The sequence below is a fragment of the Dioscorea cayenensis genome, chromosome 12 (genome assembly GCF_009730915.1).
Source record: "Dioscorea cayenensis subsp. rotundata cultivar TDr96_F1 chromosome 12, TDr96_F1_v2_PseudoChromosome.rev07_lg8_w22 25.fasta, whole genome shotgun sequence".
Taxonomy (NCBI): domain Eukaryota; kingdom Viridiplantae; phylum Streptophyta; class Magnoliopsida; order Dioscoreales; family Dioscoreaceae; genus Dioscorea; species Dioscorea cayenensis.
The window spans coordinates 4,112,024-4,129,426 of NC_052482.1; the positions used below are offsets into that span (position 1 = coordinate 4,112,024).

Here is a 17,403-nt window from a genome sequence, read left to right on the forward strand (position 1 = left end):
CTTTGGCTTCTACCGTTCAGGAGGTGCTTTGGATTCGCTCCATTCTAGAGGATTTTGGTGTACCGATTCATTCTCTTATTCCTATTCACTGCGACAGTACAGGAGCCCTTCAGATTGCTGCTGATCCGGTCAAGCATGAGCTGACCAAACACATTGGTGTGGATGCACACTTCACTCGTTGTCATGTCCGTGCTCATACTGTGTCGCTCCATTATCTTCCTACCGAGGTTCAGGTGGCTGATTTCTTCACTAAAGCCCAGACACGTGATCAGCATCTTTTTATGTTGTCCAAACTCAAGGCACATGATCCGCCTTGAGTTTGAGGGGGGGATGTTAGATATGTGTATGTATATTAGATGTATGTATGTATATACATGCGTATACCTGTATACTTAGCTTCTATATGAAGCCCCATGATCACACTTGTTTATACACATGAGATGAGCATTGATTCACTTCTTCTCCTCTTCTTTCATTATTTCTTCTTCTAACAAGATGAAGGCTCGTTTCGCAGATACTATTATCAAAGCTCAAAAAGCACTTCAACTTGATGTATTTTTCTAATCAGATCTTTTGTAATGTTTGTTTCTTCCATAACTGAAATCAACACCAATTTTAAATATCTTTATGCTTTATTTCTGTATCCAAGACATACAAGTTGATCTAAAGGTGGGATGCAAATAGAAGTAGAAAATTTAGAGAAGCCACACAAAAAAGGAGTCAATTACAATCATTTTCAGATATATATATACATACATATATATTTCTAAATTAGAACTTAAATATATATACAATGCTTATTCATCATTTTATAATATGAATTTCCCTGTTTCTGAAAAATTATCTGTTGAGCATTATACACTTTAGGCTTATAATTCAATTTAATCTACTCATAGCATGATCTTTTAAAAAACCAATATTCTATCAACATATTATGGTGTTACCACTCTTAGTTCACTTATGAAGTAGGTTTAAATCAAATCAAAGTAACTTACTGATCAAATTTTTCATTCTGGTTTGAAAGCAATGTAATGTTCAGTGAAATTCAAAACAATTTATCATGAAATGAAGATGTTATATGAATTTTGATTGAACCTTTTTTCCCATTGAGCAGAGAAGACCAGGTTAGAATATCAAAGAAAAGCACGGATACAAAAGGAAAGAGAGGCGGCTTGAATTGAGCTTGAGAAGGTAATGCATACAACTCTTTTAAATGAAAATAAAGGAAAAAATGCTCCGTCGCTAATTAAAGTTAATTTATTATTCATTGTTAATTAACTTACAGTTCTTGCTTCATATCTTTTGTAGATAAAACAAATTGCCAAACTCAATCAAAGTTTGGAGAAAGAAGTAGAACTTATGATGGTGATAATGGGATATGGTTCTGTTTTTATGAAGGGTGCTTCGGATGACTCTGAATTGAAAAGTGGGCAAAAGTTTTGGATTTAAGTTAGACAACAAATGTATAAATAGATACTTATTTGTTTTTTTGGGAGGATAATATCTATAAATGTATAAATTCCTCTTAATTGGCAGAGAATGATTGCCTGACACAAATGTTTGTATAGTAATATATATATATATATTGATAAATGTATAGTAATATTCTACTTGATTTTTTTTTTTTAAAAAGGTGGATAAACCACAATCATTAAGAAAAAAGAACCAAAAGAAACAACAACCCTTCCACTAGTTGTGGAAACAAAAACAACAGAAGAAAATAAAGGAGGAACAACGGGTCTCCTCCTGACCCTCTCGGAACAGAAGAACTACTCTTCCCCACTAGCCTGATCGACCTCAATCGTGGTGGTGGCCTCCACCCCAACAGAACGAGGTCCTGCGAACTCTAAGCTCCGCTTGATGGAGGAGATAGGTTCCTCCAGCTTCACCCTCAAGCTGTCTGTAGCTGCAGAGAACCAAGATATCATCAAATGAGCAGTCTTCTTCATGACAACAAGGGGATTATCACATTTATCAGAAAAGATATAATCATTTCACATAAGCCAAATAGTTCACACAAAAGCTTTAACAATCCAATCCCCTAACACCCGCACCGCTGTCCGTAAGGCAACTCTCCAGTCACCCCATAAAAGGCCCATCGACAAGGGCAGATCAGGTAACAAAAAGAACCTGCTGATATAAGACCAAACTTCCCGGGAGAACTGGCACTTTAAGAACATATGGTTAACCAATTCACCATCCAAATGACACAGAACATATGTGTCAGTTGGTAGTCTATTGCATCTTCGTCTAGCAAGATTTTCCAGAGGAAGAATCTTGTTCTTCCAAGCAAGCCAGTTAAGGATGTTAACCTTCCTTGGGCAGGGGAATTCCAAAAGGAGTTGGCAAGGGTTCAATGAAGTCCACAATTATTCAGCAGATAGTAGAAGGATCTGACAGAGAAGGATCCGTTGGCTGTTAGTCCCCAAACCTTTAAATCACTATCGCCTCCAGTCCCCACATTTAAACTAGAGCAAAGCTGCTCAACCCCCGGGTAATTTGCGAATGGAGGTCTCCCAAGTAACAATGCCAACTTCAGAACCGTCCCATTAGGTGAAAGAGACGCCAAGAATTCATCTGGCCAGATATACATCGGCGCAATTCCATTTAACCATCTATCTTTCCAAAAGAGTGACTTAGATCCCTCTTTGATCTGGACCGTTACACGTCCCCTAAAAGCAGGGAGACAACGGGAAACCCCAGACCAAAAGAAAGAGACTCTCCCAACCGGACCCCTAAATAGGTTCCAGGTAGTAACATTATAGTTGAATCTCAGGATCTTCGTTTTCCCCCAGTGCGAGTCAATCAGTAGTTTCCATCTCCATTTCCCCAGCAAGGCCAAGTTAAAGGACGAAAGCTCCAAGATGCCCCAACCTCCTTGTTCCTTTACGCGACAGATATTTCTCCAAGCCACAAGATGACACCCAGGATGTTCAATGTCAGGACCAGACCAAAGGAAATCTCTTCTGATCCTATCAATTTCTTTGATCACCCACTTAGGTAACTGGTATAGTGACATCCAATACGTCGGAACTGTCGATAAAACCGAGTTAACTTGGGTGAGTAGTCCTCCAATAGTGATATAAGAAGAATTCCAGGAGGACAGGTGCCCTCTGACTTTGGCAATCATGCATTCCCAGTCCTACTTACGAGGCCTTCTGCCCGAAACAGGTATACCAAGATAGGTTACTAGGAGAAGACCCACATCACAGTTGACCATTTTGGCCTCACTCACTTGAGGAAGTTGATGCATATTCGTAGTGTACAGGCAAGTTTTGGAAAAGTTAGTTTCCGAACCGGAAAGGCTTTCAAAGATCAATAGAATTAACGATAACCCTAAGGTCTTCAGCTCCAGCCACTGTCAAGACCAACAAATCGTCTGCATAGTGTAAGTTACAGACACAACCTTGCTTCCCCAGAGGTACCCCGATCAGAATTTTTGAGTTCAGTGTGTTATCAAACATAGTGCACATCACATCTGAAACAAGCACAAAAAGCAGAGGCGACAGAGGATCACCCTGTCTCAACACTCTTTGGTATCTCACATAACCACTAGGGGACCCGTTGATTAAGATAGAAGCTTTCGACGAGCTAAGAATAGAGGAAATCCATCGTATCCAACTAGGTCCAAAACCCCTAACCTTCAGAAGCTCCAACAAGAAGTCCCAATCAACCGAGTCAAAAGCTTTGGCAAAGTTCACCTTAAGAATATGCCCCTTCAGCCTTCTTTTATGTATGCTAAAGATTGTCTCCTCCGCCATTGCAATATTATCCATAATTCACCTCCCTTTGAGGAACACAGATTGCGTGTGATCCACCAAAGAGTCCATAGCCATACTGAGCCTCGAGGCCAGAATCTTACTAAGGATTTTCAAAGATGAGTTAATAAGGCTAATGGGTCGATAATCCCCTGGGTTGGTCGGACTTAAGACCTTAGGAATAAGAGCAATATAGGCCCAATTAATTCACTCTAAGTTCGCCGTCCCCGAGTCGAAGTCTTGACAAAGTTGCATGATCTCACCTTTGACAATCTCCCAGTGGGACTTGAAGAAAAACATAGGAAAGCCGTCCGACCCTGGGGCTTTGTCACTTCCTAAGTCAAAAACCGCTCTTTTCACTTCCTCCAGAGTAAAAGGACGTTCAAGAGAGGATAAGTCCACAAAGGATTTGTTCCTCAGAAGGTTACCGAGATCCACCTTGAAGCGAAAATTCCTTCGCTGACCAAAGAGACCCCTAAAGCTCTGTTCGAAGATTCTACCAATGTCCCTGACATCAGAGACTGAGCCAGTTCCAGCATAAATCGAAGGAATAAAGTTTATATTCTTCCGCCCATTTGGCACTGAATGAAAATACCTCGTGATTTCAGCCCCCTCCTTCAGCCACTGCAACCGGGATCTCTGCTTCCAGTAAACTTCCGCTTGTCTTCGGATTTCCGCTAAACTCTCCATAAGGCCGCACTCCTGGATAATTTCCTCAGGATTAAGACAACTAGACTCTTTGATGACATCAATCATCTCTAGGTCATGCAACGTCACCAGTTTTCGAAGTTTAATGGAACCAAAACTCTCTTTCGACCATCTTCGGAGCTGATCCCTAAGCCAAGCCAAGCCAGTTTTTGATGACATCAATCATCTCTAGGACGAGACGAAAGCACCACAACCATGGGGATTGGGCTCTGCCCACCAACCAGCTACCAGATCTGAGAAACCATCCACCGTCGTCCAAACTTTCTCGAAATGAAACAACCTAGGTTTAGCGCAATGCATCCCCACCTCGAGCCTGATAGGAACATGGTCCAATCCAAGCCTCGGGAGACAGTTTTGAATCATCCTTGGGAAACGGTCAACACAAGCCCTATTAACAACAAACCTATCTAGCTTAACCCAAATAGGATTATCTTGCCCATTAGTCCATGTAAACCTCCTCCCCGTCATCGGGGGTTCAAAGAGACAAAGATCCTGCATCAGGGTGTTCGATTCACGAATATACTCTAAGTTTAGGTTTCCACCCCTTTTGTCTTCAGGCGAAAAAATTGCATTAAAATCACCACAAATTATCCAAGGTACATCCGGGTCAACACTGCAACTTCTAATCTCATCCCAGAAAGTGCGTTTTAGATGCCGCGCGTTCGGTCCATAGACTGAGGTGCACCGCCAAGAGAGGTTGTCCTTCTTAGAATAGAACTCGACTGTTAAACAAAAAGTGCCTCTGCTAACCACCGTACCCACAAGGACCACGCTATTCCAACCAACAATGATGCCCCCTGAAGTCCCCACTGAAGGAAGGAAGGCAAATTTATCTAGTCTTGGTCCTCCAATCTCTCTCCACTTTGTGCCCGAAATATCATCTAGTTTAGATTCTTGTAAACAACACACATCCGCAAAATGAAGATTCAAGAAATCCTTCACAAGAAATCATTTCGCAGGTCTACCTAGACCCCTAACATTCCAAGATATAATATTCATAAACAAACTAACTAGTTACCGCGGACCTCCAATGAGGTCTCCGCCTGCTCCGAATTGGAGACAACACATGACAAAGAACGGGTCTTTTCAACATTACGGATAAAATCAATACAATCATTAACATGTGAACCAGAACCATCAAACTAAATACCACACGTATTACAGTAGCTAGCAATTTGAACATTGGACCAATCAGAAATAAGAAGGGGCTCTAAAGGCGTACCTTCAGAGGTAACATTGCGTGTGACTTTCTTCTTGGTCGATTTAGGAGGCTTCGCCACGTAACCCGCCTCCTCAGTCCATCTGGACGATGGTTTCTTGGGACGTTCAATCTTCCTGATCCCTTTTGGTGCTTCAATAGTGGGTGATGAACTCCCTTCCTTCAGTCATGGTAATAATTCCTTGATCGATCTTTCAAATTCATAAATAGAGCCATTAGAAGTATACTCTTCCTTCCGGTCTTCTGTCTCAGAGGCATGGGAAACTCCCACCCCCATCCCTAGGTTAGAATCCTTGGGAGTTATAATACGAGCCAGAACCCAAACATTAGCAAGGAACTGCCACTCAAAGCCCATTGGAGGAACAGTTGTAGGTTTAGCATTGCCGTCCAGAACATCCACACCCTCCAGTAATAACCCAGAATCACGCAAAGAGCTTTGGGCCATCACCCCTCCAATGTTCGGTTCACAGAGATGTTTAGATTTGGACAAGACCCCTACAATCATCAGGCCATCCTTAGGCCCATTAACAGTTGTAACCTCACCTGTCAATGGGGGCCTAGAATCCGGCCCAGTCCCCCTTTAAAGAGCCTCTAGATAATTCACTATGGCCCCTAACCTCATCTAACCAGGTGGGCCGGCCCAAATTGGAGCCCCAATCACATTCCAAGACCGGATCCAAACCAAATCCAGAACCTTTGAAGCAATCAACTGGGCCCACTTCAGTTCTCAGCACAATAACCTTTTCCAGCGGGTCCACGAATCCCAGAACCGGATCATCCACCCAAACAGTTACCTTCTCCTTCTGCCGCGTGGAAGGGAGAACCTCAGACTTGTCAAAAGGCTTGCACGTGCTGATTCCATCAACCTCAGATGCCAATAAATGCGTGCCAGGTCTAGCGCTAACTTTCTCAGTCCCTACGACATTGCGAGCCACCCACCTTTTGACAGCGAGCCTCCTTGGTTCTCTCGCCACCGCTCCAAGCCTCAACTCTTCCCTACTCTGCAACTCCGTACCTTCCGACGACCGGCCAACGGTCCCTACTTGCAACTTCCTTCGGCCAGACGGTCCTCGAACGAGCAACCTTGGCGGGTCCAAGCCATCGACCACGTGGGAGCTCCGCTCCACCACGTTCCCCTCGTCACGCCGTGAGCCTCCCAATCTTTCGACGTGGGAGTCACACTCAACCAACGCCGGTCTCTTCTCCACCTCCTTCCGAGAATAATCCTTCCGTTGCATAGACGAAGCTGACTCTACCGACATGCATGCCGGTGGTTGGATCTCCTTCCCAAGAGAACCGGGACCCTCCTCAATCTCAGGGTGGGAGCTGCGCTCAACCAGCCCCTTCTTCACCTTCACGCTCGGTCCCTCGGAGACCCGCGGCCTCATCTCATTTGAGGAAGACACAAGCATGGCCTTCTGCACCGGTTGACTTGGGTCGCCGTCACTGCTACGGCAAACGAGCTCAAAGCGACCAAGGTCCGCTCGATACCTCGTTTTCTCTCCTCTGTCATCCGTTAAGAGCACCATATACTTGCGCATCCCCAGGCTGAGCTCGAGTTCCAGGGGAAGCACTGTCCCCGGCCGTCTACGTACTAGCGCCGAGACAAAACATTTGTTAGTTTTAAACTCCTGCGACAGCGCCGCCATCTCCCCCACCGTCTTCTTGATCTCCAAGATCACGCTCCAGCACCACCCGTGCAAAGGTAAGTTCCAAATACGAACCCAAAGACCTACTCCTGACTCACGGTTCACCACTCCGATTTCCGCCGACCAAGTAGCGAACTTTGCTAAGCACAAACCATCCTTAGTCGCGAACTTTGTCACGTCGAGCTTACATGCATCCTTCACATCCGCTCGACTCGACAAGGGGATGAGGTACATGTTATCATTCAGAGGGGTGAGTGGTCCGGCGAGCGATCTATTGAGAACAGATGGGAGCACCTCATTCAGTCCAGCATTCGTCGCATAGCCTGATAATATGGTCATCACCACCACCATAGCTAGCTCCTCTCTAATAGCAGAAATCTCCGGAGTCAGTGGAAGAGAAAGGGTAGCATGTCCGATCAACGGGAGGCGCGACTCCGGCAATCTCGGTAACACAGGAGGCTCCACCCGATTTACATCTTCCAACTCCGCCGTGCGTTTGGTTCGAACATGCACTCTTTTCCTCTTTGGGCTCCTACGCGGCTCCAGTTTATAATTCGCCGCGACATGCCCAACTCCCGAGCAATCTAAACAGACAACTTGATGGCGGCATTCTGAAGTTTTATGCGTCGTCCGGAAGCAACGACCATAAGACTGATCCCCTGGTGACCGAGGTCGCTTTGTTCTGATTGTCGGCTTCTCCTTGTTCAGCATCTTACTCCTCTCACTCTTCGAACACCCTAACTCCTCCGAAGATGAGCTGACAGCCTCCGCAAAAGTCTTACCTTTCTTTGACGAACAACCTTCCACAATCTCCATCGCCCTCTGCAGTTTTGCCGACGCCGTTCCACCGCCCCACAACCCCTCCAGAAGACTCATCTTCGCCTTCTCTCCCCAGAGATTCGTTCTAGATTTGATTTCTTTTGTATATATAGTGCATATATATATGTATATTATTTTTTTAATAAGATAATTTTTTATCATCAATTCAAAAAAAATTATGACTGGTGGAATACACGGGGTGGACTGAGAATTGGTACGAAGAATAACTAATCAATGTTTTCTTTAACCAAACATTACACACAGCTACTAGTCCATTATTATATATATGATGACTAGTTGCATAACCACAGATACACATGCATCCACACATTAATTTGAGCTTTCACGGAACTCCTAAATTTATCTGATTAAATTTCATTCACCACCTAGCATCAGCACCAGCTCAGTTGTTTTTAAATAAAAAAAAACTAATCTACCTCTCAAACTGTATTCATACATTTTAAATTTCAATACTAATACTTAGGCTGTATAAATGGGCTGAATTAGTAGTCCGTGGATGGCAAGTTGACATCTATATCATAATCCACGTCATTTTTTCTTTGTTTTTTTTTTTTAAATTATTTTTTTTTATCATATAGACCTTAATGTAAACTATAACCTGGAAACCATCCCTAAACCTTAAATTGCAAATCTTGTTTAATTTGCTGTTTCCTGTTTAAGATTAAGGGTTTACAGCTTAGGGTTTAGAGCCTAGGATTAAGGGTTTATGTTTTTAATTTTAGATATAAGATTTTATAATATTTGGGTTAAAAATTTTTAGGTGGTAGGGTTTAGACTTTAGTATAAATTTCAAAACTTTAAAAATTATAAAACATTAAAGATTCAGATTATAAAAAGAATTTTTTTAAAAAAAAAATAAAGAATGACGTGGATGCTAATATAGTTGTTAACTTGACGTGGATGCTAACATAGTTGTTAACTTGACATCTATGTCATTCGGACTACTAATTTGGTCAATCTATTTGGCATAAATAGCATTATTCTTTTAATTTTCTCAAGCCAAGTTTAAAGCTTCGGTTAAAAATAATAATTATTTATTTCTAATTTATTTTATTATGATACCTAATTTTATTTTTTTATTCTTTATTCATTATTCCTTATTTTCGTGGTGCTAAATACCACCTTCCTGAATCAATTTTTTGGTATTATTAATGTATTTCTCTTGTTATTAATTTTAATTAACTCATTATGTAAACTTATGAGTAAAAAATTATTAATGTTGTAGTTCTTTTGGTTATTTTTTTATTACTGTATGGTAGTTTATTGTCCTCTTTATCTATAATTATTAAATGTATGGTAGTTTGTTGTCCTCTTTATCTATAATTATTAAATAAAGCAATATACTTTTATAAATTTACTAATTGGCTTTTATTTTTTTAAGAATATTATAATATAAAATTTATTTAGCAATTACCCGCTTTACGCAACACAAAAACGGTAAGGACTTTATCATTTTTATTTTAAATTATAAAATAGCAATATTTTTATCTTGAACTATCAAAATCGATGATAGACTTATCATTTATATTTCTAACGAACCTTCACAATACAACGTTCTCTACCAATAGTAAAATAGCCTCTGCCAAAATTATAACATTAACAACTAAAAAAATTAAGCATGCAACGATAAGAAATTTTAGGTGAAAATACCAAAATAGTCCCTTTACTTTGTGTTTTTTTGTCTTTTTAGTCCCTCTACTATAAAATTCGCCTTTTTGGTAATCGTATTTGTATATTTTCATCCTTTTGGTTTTTCTAGCGATGAATGACCGTCAGTTGAAGAGACAAAAAAGGACGAAAAATATACAAATACGAGGACCAAAAGAGCGGCTGGAGGGACCAAAAAAACAGAAATGTGTCAATATGAGGACCAAAATGGTGGATTTTATATTAGAAAAATTAAAAGGGTGAACAACACAAAATAAAGGGGCCATTTTAGTATTTTGACTAAAATTTTAACCGTAAAAATTACAATAGTAAAACCTACAACTGTAAAAATTTAAAACGGTCAAAATTTTAATTATAATAATAAAAAATTTTAAAGATCAAAATTTTAACAAGCAAAAATTACATGTTTGTGATAGATAACGCATAATATAACTACTAATTACATAATAAAGCATCAATCTAATTTGATAACATCATATTTTATACAAATATAACTAAATTAATGCAAATAATATGTTACTACGTAAATCATCTATAAATATAGAAATTACTTTTTTTTGTGACATCAGGAAGAAAAAAGAGATAGGGGAAGGGGCCAATAATTTAGCAAATGGACTTAAGAGTGGGTGTTTGGGGGATTGAAGATGGTAATATATTACCAGTGTTTCAATTAATTGTTCTTTTATTCCGAAATTTACTTTAAAAAAAAGTGAAACGACCAAATTATCCGTTTGTAAAAAACCATTAAAAAATTAAAATAAATTTCTAAAAAAATTAATTTTAAAATGAGAACTGCTTTGGTTAAAGTATTAACATAATTCCATCTGGAATTTACATATAAAATGATGAAACTACCTTTTTTTAGGGAAATAAAATTAATAGTTAAAATAAATTTCTAAAATACTAAAATTAATTTTTAAAATATTTTTATAATACAAAATACAAATAAATATGAAGGAAACAAATCTAAATGGGCTTTCTATGAAAAGTTGTTTTAATTAATTAAATATGTTTATAGTGGAGTCTAAGATTTTATATTTATTGATAGGTTATTTTAAGAATTTAACTTGAGGGGATTTTTATAAAGTTCATTTTAATATTTTTGTAAATTTATCTTAATTATTTTAACATGTTTTATTAAAAAGAAAAAAGAAAAAAAAGAAGTTTATTATTTAAATCTAGGGCATTTTAAATTAAGATAATCTTAATGTTTTATGAAGAGAATTGAAACTAAACGGGATTTTTAAATAAATGAGAAAGTATAGAGTTTTATCAAAAATTTATTAAAACTTCAATTAAAGTTTAGGGTAAAATACCTAGATAATTACCTAATTATTAGAGAACTCCTAATTAGGGCATTGAATTATAACAAATTTCAATTAAGTCATCCAATTTAAGGATTGCAGCTCCCTGACACCAATGTCATTAATGATAGGCTGACATGGCATTCCACATGATATCATTAGGCATGTGAAAAGTGTTAGAAAGGAAAATGATATTTTTAATAGATAGATGGCAATACTGATATGGTGAGAAATAAGTGACATATACCATCACGTTAGCACAATGTTAAACGCATGAGCTCCAGTGACCAATTGAAATTTTTATAACTCACTGACCCAAATATGAGTACTAGAATAATAAAATTAGCTATCTAGATATTTTTATGGGAGGGCCAGCCATCTTTCTTTCTGAACCAAAATGAGTTTTATAATACTTATAAAAATATTTTATTTTTATCAATTATTTACAAATAATTTATTTATAAATTTTATTTTAAATAGGTTGAAGGTAAAAGTCTTTATTTTATTCCATAATAATCTAGTCCTATACTTCATTTAAATAATAGTTTTTTATAAAATTTTGTTTCATTTATCAAAAAATAAATCATATACGGTTGTAAAAAAATTTAAGTAGGAATGGGGGTGGGGCAGGGCGGGGCGGGGAATGGGATCCCCGTCCCCATCCCCGCTCTTCACAGGGCGGGGATTCCCCGGTTAAAATTCCCCGTGGGGGAAAAATCCTCCCCCGCTCACTCTCCCGCGGGGATCCCCGCCCCACGGGGAATCCCCGCCCCGCCCAAAACATTAATATAAAAATTTTCTATAAATAACTATAATATTTCTAATGCATTTATGTTACACATGCTAAAGATGCTATATACAATTGAAAATAAAAAATATAATGTATGATTAAATAAAATAAAAATTCTCAACCAAAGTACAACATACGTACATCATATATAAAATAAAAATTCACACAAAATATTTCTCCTAACAAGTCATAATATAATGTTTGATGAAACAACAACATTAAGGTACAAATAACATAAAGTTTAAAACTAAATTAAAAAATATTTAATGATGGATTATTATACATGAGATTTGGCATCAAATGGTTGGTTGGTCGTTTGGTGTTTTTGTAGTGAAAAAAATTTTTATAGTGAGCGAATTTTTTTACTATAATCACATTTCGTGCAAAAGTAAAAATTACAATATTTGTTATATTTTATGAAAAACCCGACTATCGAAATATATATAAAGTTAATTTAACAGTTTGATATGAACACACATTCTCTATAAAATTATCTTAATTCTCACATCTGTAATTTCATCATGTGAGATAGTTTCAGAGAATATAACTTTAGAATCTAATGATTAATAAAAAAAATTGAAGATCTAATAATATGTCAGTACTCTCTTATATGTACTAACACATGGATATTTGAATAAAAAAAAATCTAGACAATTACCTAATTATCCAATTCATTTAAATTAAATAAATAATTAGTTTTTTATGAATATTAGAAATTTGAAAATTAGAAGTTTGAATTTTTAATTTTTGTAGATATATTATATAATAATTTTTATTAAAAATAATTTAAGATTTTTATTAAATAAATATGTTTTAATGAAATATATAAATTTAAATGGTTAATAAGTTGTATGAAATAATTGTGAGTTCCATAATAATAACTAAAAATATTTTCAAATAAATATTTATTGATTATATATATATATATAATATTATGTTAATGTTGAAATAATCTTTAATAAATATATTAAAAATATATAATATATTATTTTGGGGAATCCCCGCGGGGAGCGGGGCGGGGATCCCCGTGGGGTGGGGAGACCATTCCCCGCCCCCGCTCCGCCCCGCTAGGCGGGGAGGAATTTTTCCCCGCTCCCCGCCCCGTGGGGGGATGTTTCGGAGAATCCCCGCCCCGTCGGGGCGGGGCCCCGCGGGGAACGGGGATTCCCCGCCCCACCCACATTCCTAGATTTAAGGGGTTATGTAAACATAAAAAATAAAAAATAAAAAATAAAATAAAATAAATTTGCTCCTCCATCAATTTGCTCCCCCAAGTTGGGGTTTGGGTGAATTCCTCAGCATATAATCCCATCTTGACAAAAAACTCAGTCAGGCTTATACGCTGAAGGGTCCCGAACACCTGGAATTAGATTGTGCAGATCATCTCCCGCTCCAGCTCAAATGTCACAAGGGCCTCTATCGTCAACTCTCGATAGGTGGTGTCTTTGATGGAAAAAAGCTGACGCCATGCCTAGATGCTCAAGAGGTGCTGAACCTCCTCAGCGAGTCCCACCTCATGTAGGACCTCCCAGTCTATCTCCCGATACTCACCTATGCGTCGTGTAATCAAACGGTTATACTACACCTAGTGTGTTGGTATACTGAACTCGGGCCTTATCGAGGCAGCCTGGGAACTGCTCTCACCCCTTGCCCGCTTGGAACTGGACCCAGATGTCAGTGTCTTCTACCCAACATAATATCCTATATAAAAATTATTATACAAACCAAAACACAAGGGATTTTAAAACTAAGCAATGGTGTGCTTGAAAGCAGCATAAGCGTGCTGAGTAGTCAAAAGCACGGGGCGTGCTTCCTAGGAAACAAACTAAATCCTAGGGAAGAATGGCTGTGCTTGATCATCTTCACAACCGAGAAATTAAACAAGGAATCATGGTTTCTAGCACTAAATCCACGATATACACATTGGAATTCAAGCAAAACATGTATGGATTATTCACAAGAGATTTAAACCATAAAAATATAATTTAAATAAACTATATTCAAGGAAGAGATCATACCTTTGCTCAAAGAAGAAGAAAGAACGGGTGATTGCTTTAGATCCACAAATCCGATAGTGAAAAGAAACAAAGTTGGCAGAAATACCACCAAAAGAACAAACACGCAAAAGAGCGTCTCTAAGAAAGAAAAGGGTCATGACAGAGCACACCGGCGGTCATGTTATAAAAAGGAAAAAACGAAAGATGAACAGTCATGCACAAACACGCCCAAGGAGCATGGTCTTGCTTGGCGATCGTGCTTTGCCCTAAATAGGATGAGTGCCCTGGAAGAGCACGGTCATGCTTGAGACCATGATCACGGCGGTGCACATCAATATAAAACCTCACAGTTGTAAAAACAAGAGAGCACTACCCTGCTAGGAGCAGTGAGCTCGTGCTTGAAGCACGGGTGGAAGCACGCCCATGCTCCCCCTTTTCCCCATTTTTCTCTATCTCTTGAAAAATGCATGACCATAAGCATGGCGTGCTTTACCTGGAAACTTCAGCAGAGTTACAGAGCCTCAAAAATCCTCACCTAAACAACTCTAAGCCTTAATTGCAAAGTCTTGGCAACAAAAGAACAACAAAAGAAGACCAAAATTTGCCAAAACCACAAGGTTTACTGAGTCCAACAAAAGAAAACACTCAATTAATGAAAATTAAACACAAGAAAACAAAATACTACAAAGAGGGCAAAATGAGTAAAACAACCACGAAAACACATGGGTTGCCTCCCAAGAAGCGCTTGTTTAACATCACTAGCTTTACGTATTTGGTCTCAAATCAATGAGGGTTATGAGATTAATTCCACTCAAAGTTTCCTGTAGTATGAGAAAATGAGTAAGGAGATAATGTTGCAATCACGCAAATCTTACCTTTACTCAATATTGTAAGTTATGTGCAAGCTTTAGGAGTGGTGGATGGACATTTTGTCTTTTTTTGGCAGAAAATATTTTCCACCTATTTGTGTGGCGAGGAGTTTTATTATTACTTTCTTCAAGGTCTTTCACCTGTTCAACTTTGACATCGTGGTGGTGGTTTTCCTCTTTTGGTTCATTAGGTGGTTCCTCCTCATCAAGGAACTCAAGCTCGGAAAGTTCATCCTTCATCTACATGTACTACAATAAATCAGAAACATAGTCATCAACAATGTCTAATGCATAACATGTGTCATCGAAATCCATAGAGTGGCGCATTGCATCCCGCAATTTAAACACTACTTCCTCGTCTCCAACCCTTAAAACCATTCGACCATCTTTGACATCAACTAGAGCTTGCGAAGTTGCCAAAAATGGTCGCCAAGAATCAATGGTACTTCAGCCTTTCCATCTAAATCCAGAATGATAAAATCTACCAGAGAAATGAATCTATCCACCTTCACAAGAATATCTTCAATGACACCCATTGGATGGTGAATAGATCGATGACGAGTTGAAGTGTCATCTTCGTCGGTTTAAGCTCGCATAGCCCCAAATTTTAAAATTTTTTTTGTAGGGCATCAAGTTAATGCTTTCCCCAAGATCGGCAAGCGCCTTCATCTACTACACCACCAAGTGTGCACTGGATAATGAATCCTCCCAGGTCTTTTACTTTCTTGGGGATTTTATTGGAGATGATAGAGGAACATTCCTCGCTCAATGTGATAGTGGTAACCTCTTTCAACTTCTTCTTGTTGGTTAATAATTCCTTGAGGAACTTTACATAGTAAGGAACTTGAGCAAGGGCTTTGAGCCTGGGCCTCCATAAATGGAACATTAATATGCAAAGTTTTGAACATCTCAAGGAATTTCTTGAACTGTTCCTCCTACTGATCTTTTTTCACCTTAGCAGGATAGGGCACCTTGGGTTGCTACTAAGGTACACTAAGTTTTTCCTTGTTCTACCCCTTTTTATTCTCCTCAACAACATAATCAAGAGATTTGTCTTCAATTCTAACCTCTTGACCTTCCGTACATCTTTTCTCAATTTCTCAGGCTATAGGGGGTGCTAACTCTTTGCCACTTCTCAGTGTGACTGCTTTGAGAGACTCACGGGGTTAATCTCAGTATCGCTCGGGAGTGAATCTGGAGGTCAGTGTTCTAGATTCTGTAGGGACACTTGTTGGTTCCTTAGTAATTCTTCATGTCCCATGAACAACACATCATTCACTTAAATGTATCTTGCAAGGAGAGTTTCAAGCGAATGCCCCTTCTTTCTTGAGGAGGTTATCAAGAGGATGGAGGTTGAGGCTGCGATGGCCTAAACTGTATCGTGGTCCTTGCCCTGGTTGGCTCCATGAAAAATTTGGGTGGTTTCTTACCCTGGATTGTAGGTACCATTATAAGGATTATTTTGAAATTGGTTGTTCTAACTCATATAGTCAACCTGTTTAGCACTGGCACCCCCAATCAGATGACGAACAACTAGGTCTGGCTTGATTCCCCCAACACTTACAGCTCATAACCGGGACTTGTGGTTGCACTTGAATTGTGTCCAACCTCTTTGATATAGCTTCCACGTGTGCCGCCAATGTAGTTAAGGTATTAATTTCATCAGTTGCCTTAACTGGTTTGTTCCTATCAGAACTCCATTGATAACCATTAGAGGTTATATCCTTAATCAAAGTATGGGTGACATTGGACTGTTTACTGCATAGAGAACCTCTAGATACTGCATCCATCATTTGCTTAGTCTCCACATTTAAACCCTTATAAAAAATTTGGATCTGAATCCATTCCACAATCACACTCTAGCCTGTTACTAAAGCTGATAGGCTCAATTTACCTTTTGGTAGAGCTAACCTCTAAGTGCGACTATGTCGAGCAAATAATAGTTGTGAGTGATCACCAAGAATTCATTCTCTCAGAAGTAAACACGTTAGTATCCTATGCGATTATAAGTATGTGACTTTAGAAGACCTTAGCTAAGGCATTCAAACTAATTGTGTGGGACACGAAGGGTACTTTGGTAATCTTACTCTAATATGGTTATTAGCATACGATCGAGTTAAGTGAGTTTCCATGGCTCTCACTTGGTTGGGATAAAAGAACGAATATACATATGGTAATCATAATTGGAACAGTTCGTAATGATCAACTTATTCGTGTTTAATTGGGTTACAACGTGGGGCCACAGGGCTAGCTAGATGTCACCCACTTCCTTTGGTATCCTCCTATTGCCAATCGGAACAAACCTAAGGAGTCACGCTTGAAGGGATAAAGAATTAGTCTCGTTTTAAGTACGAGGGTAAAATTTTTAATTTATAATTTTACTTCATGGGATGAGTGAAATTATAAATTGATCTAGAGTTTTTGTCTTAAGTTTAAATTTTGATTTAAATTCGATGGAGTCGAATAGTTAATCAAAACTATAAGGACTTAAAGACAATTGTTTTTAGTTACATTAGGACTCATATTCCTAATAGAATTTCTATAATAATGTTTATCATATTATGAAGGTTCATATTTTGAATAGGACTTCATAATTGAAAA

General features: G+C 38.5%; 1 protein-coding gene across 1 annotated transcript; it reads right to left on the reverse strand.

Annotated features, from left to right (window-relative positions):
* Positions 1-3,965: 3,965 nt before the first annotated feature.
* Positions 3,966-4,625, reverse strand: LOC120273121. The gene has a single exon (XM_039279769.1). The coding sequence runs from the start codon at positions 4,623-4,625 to the stop codon at positions 3,966-3,968; it is 660 nt and encodes a 219-aa protein (XP_039135703.1).
* Between the last annotated feature and the right edge of the window lie 12,778 nt (positions 4,626-17,403).

Excerpts from the sequence above, each read along its gene's own strand:
- LOC120273121 (XM_039279769.1), bottom strand. The coding sequence starts at position 4,625 with ATGTCATCAAAAACTGGCTTGGCTTGGCTTAGGGATCAGCTCCGAAGA.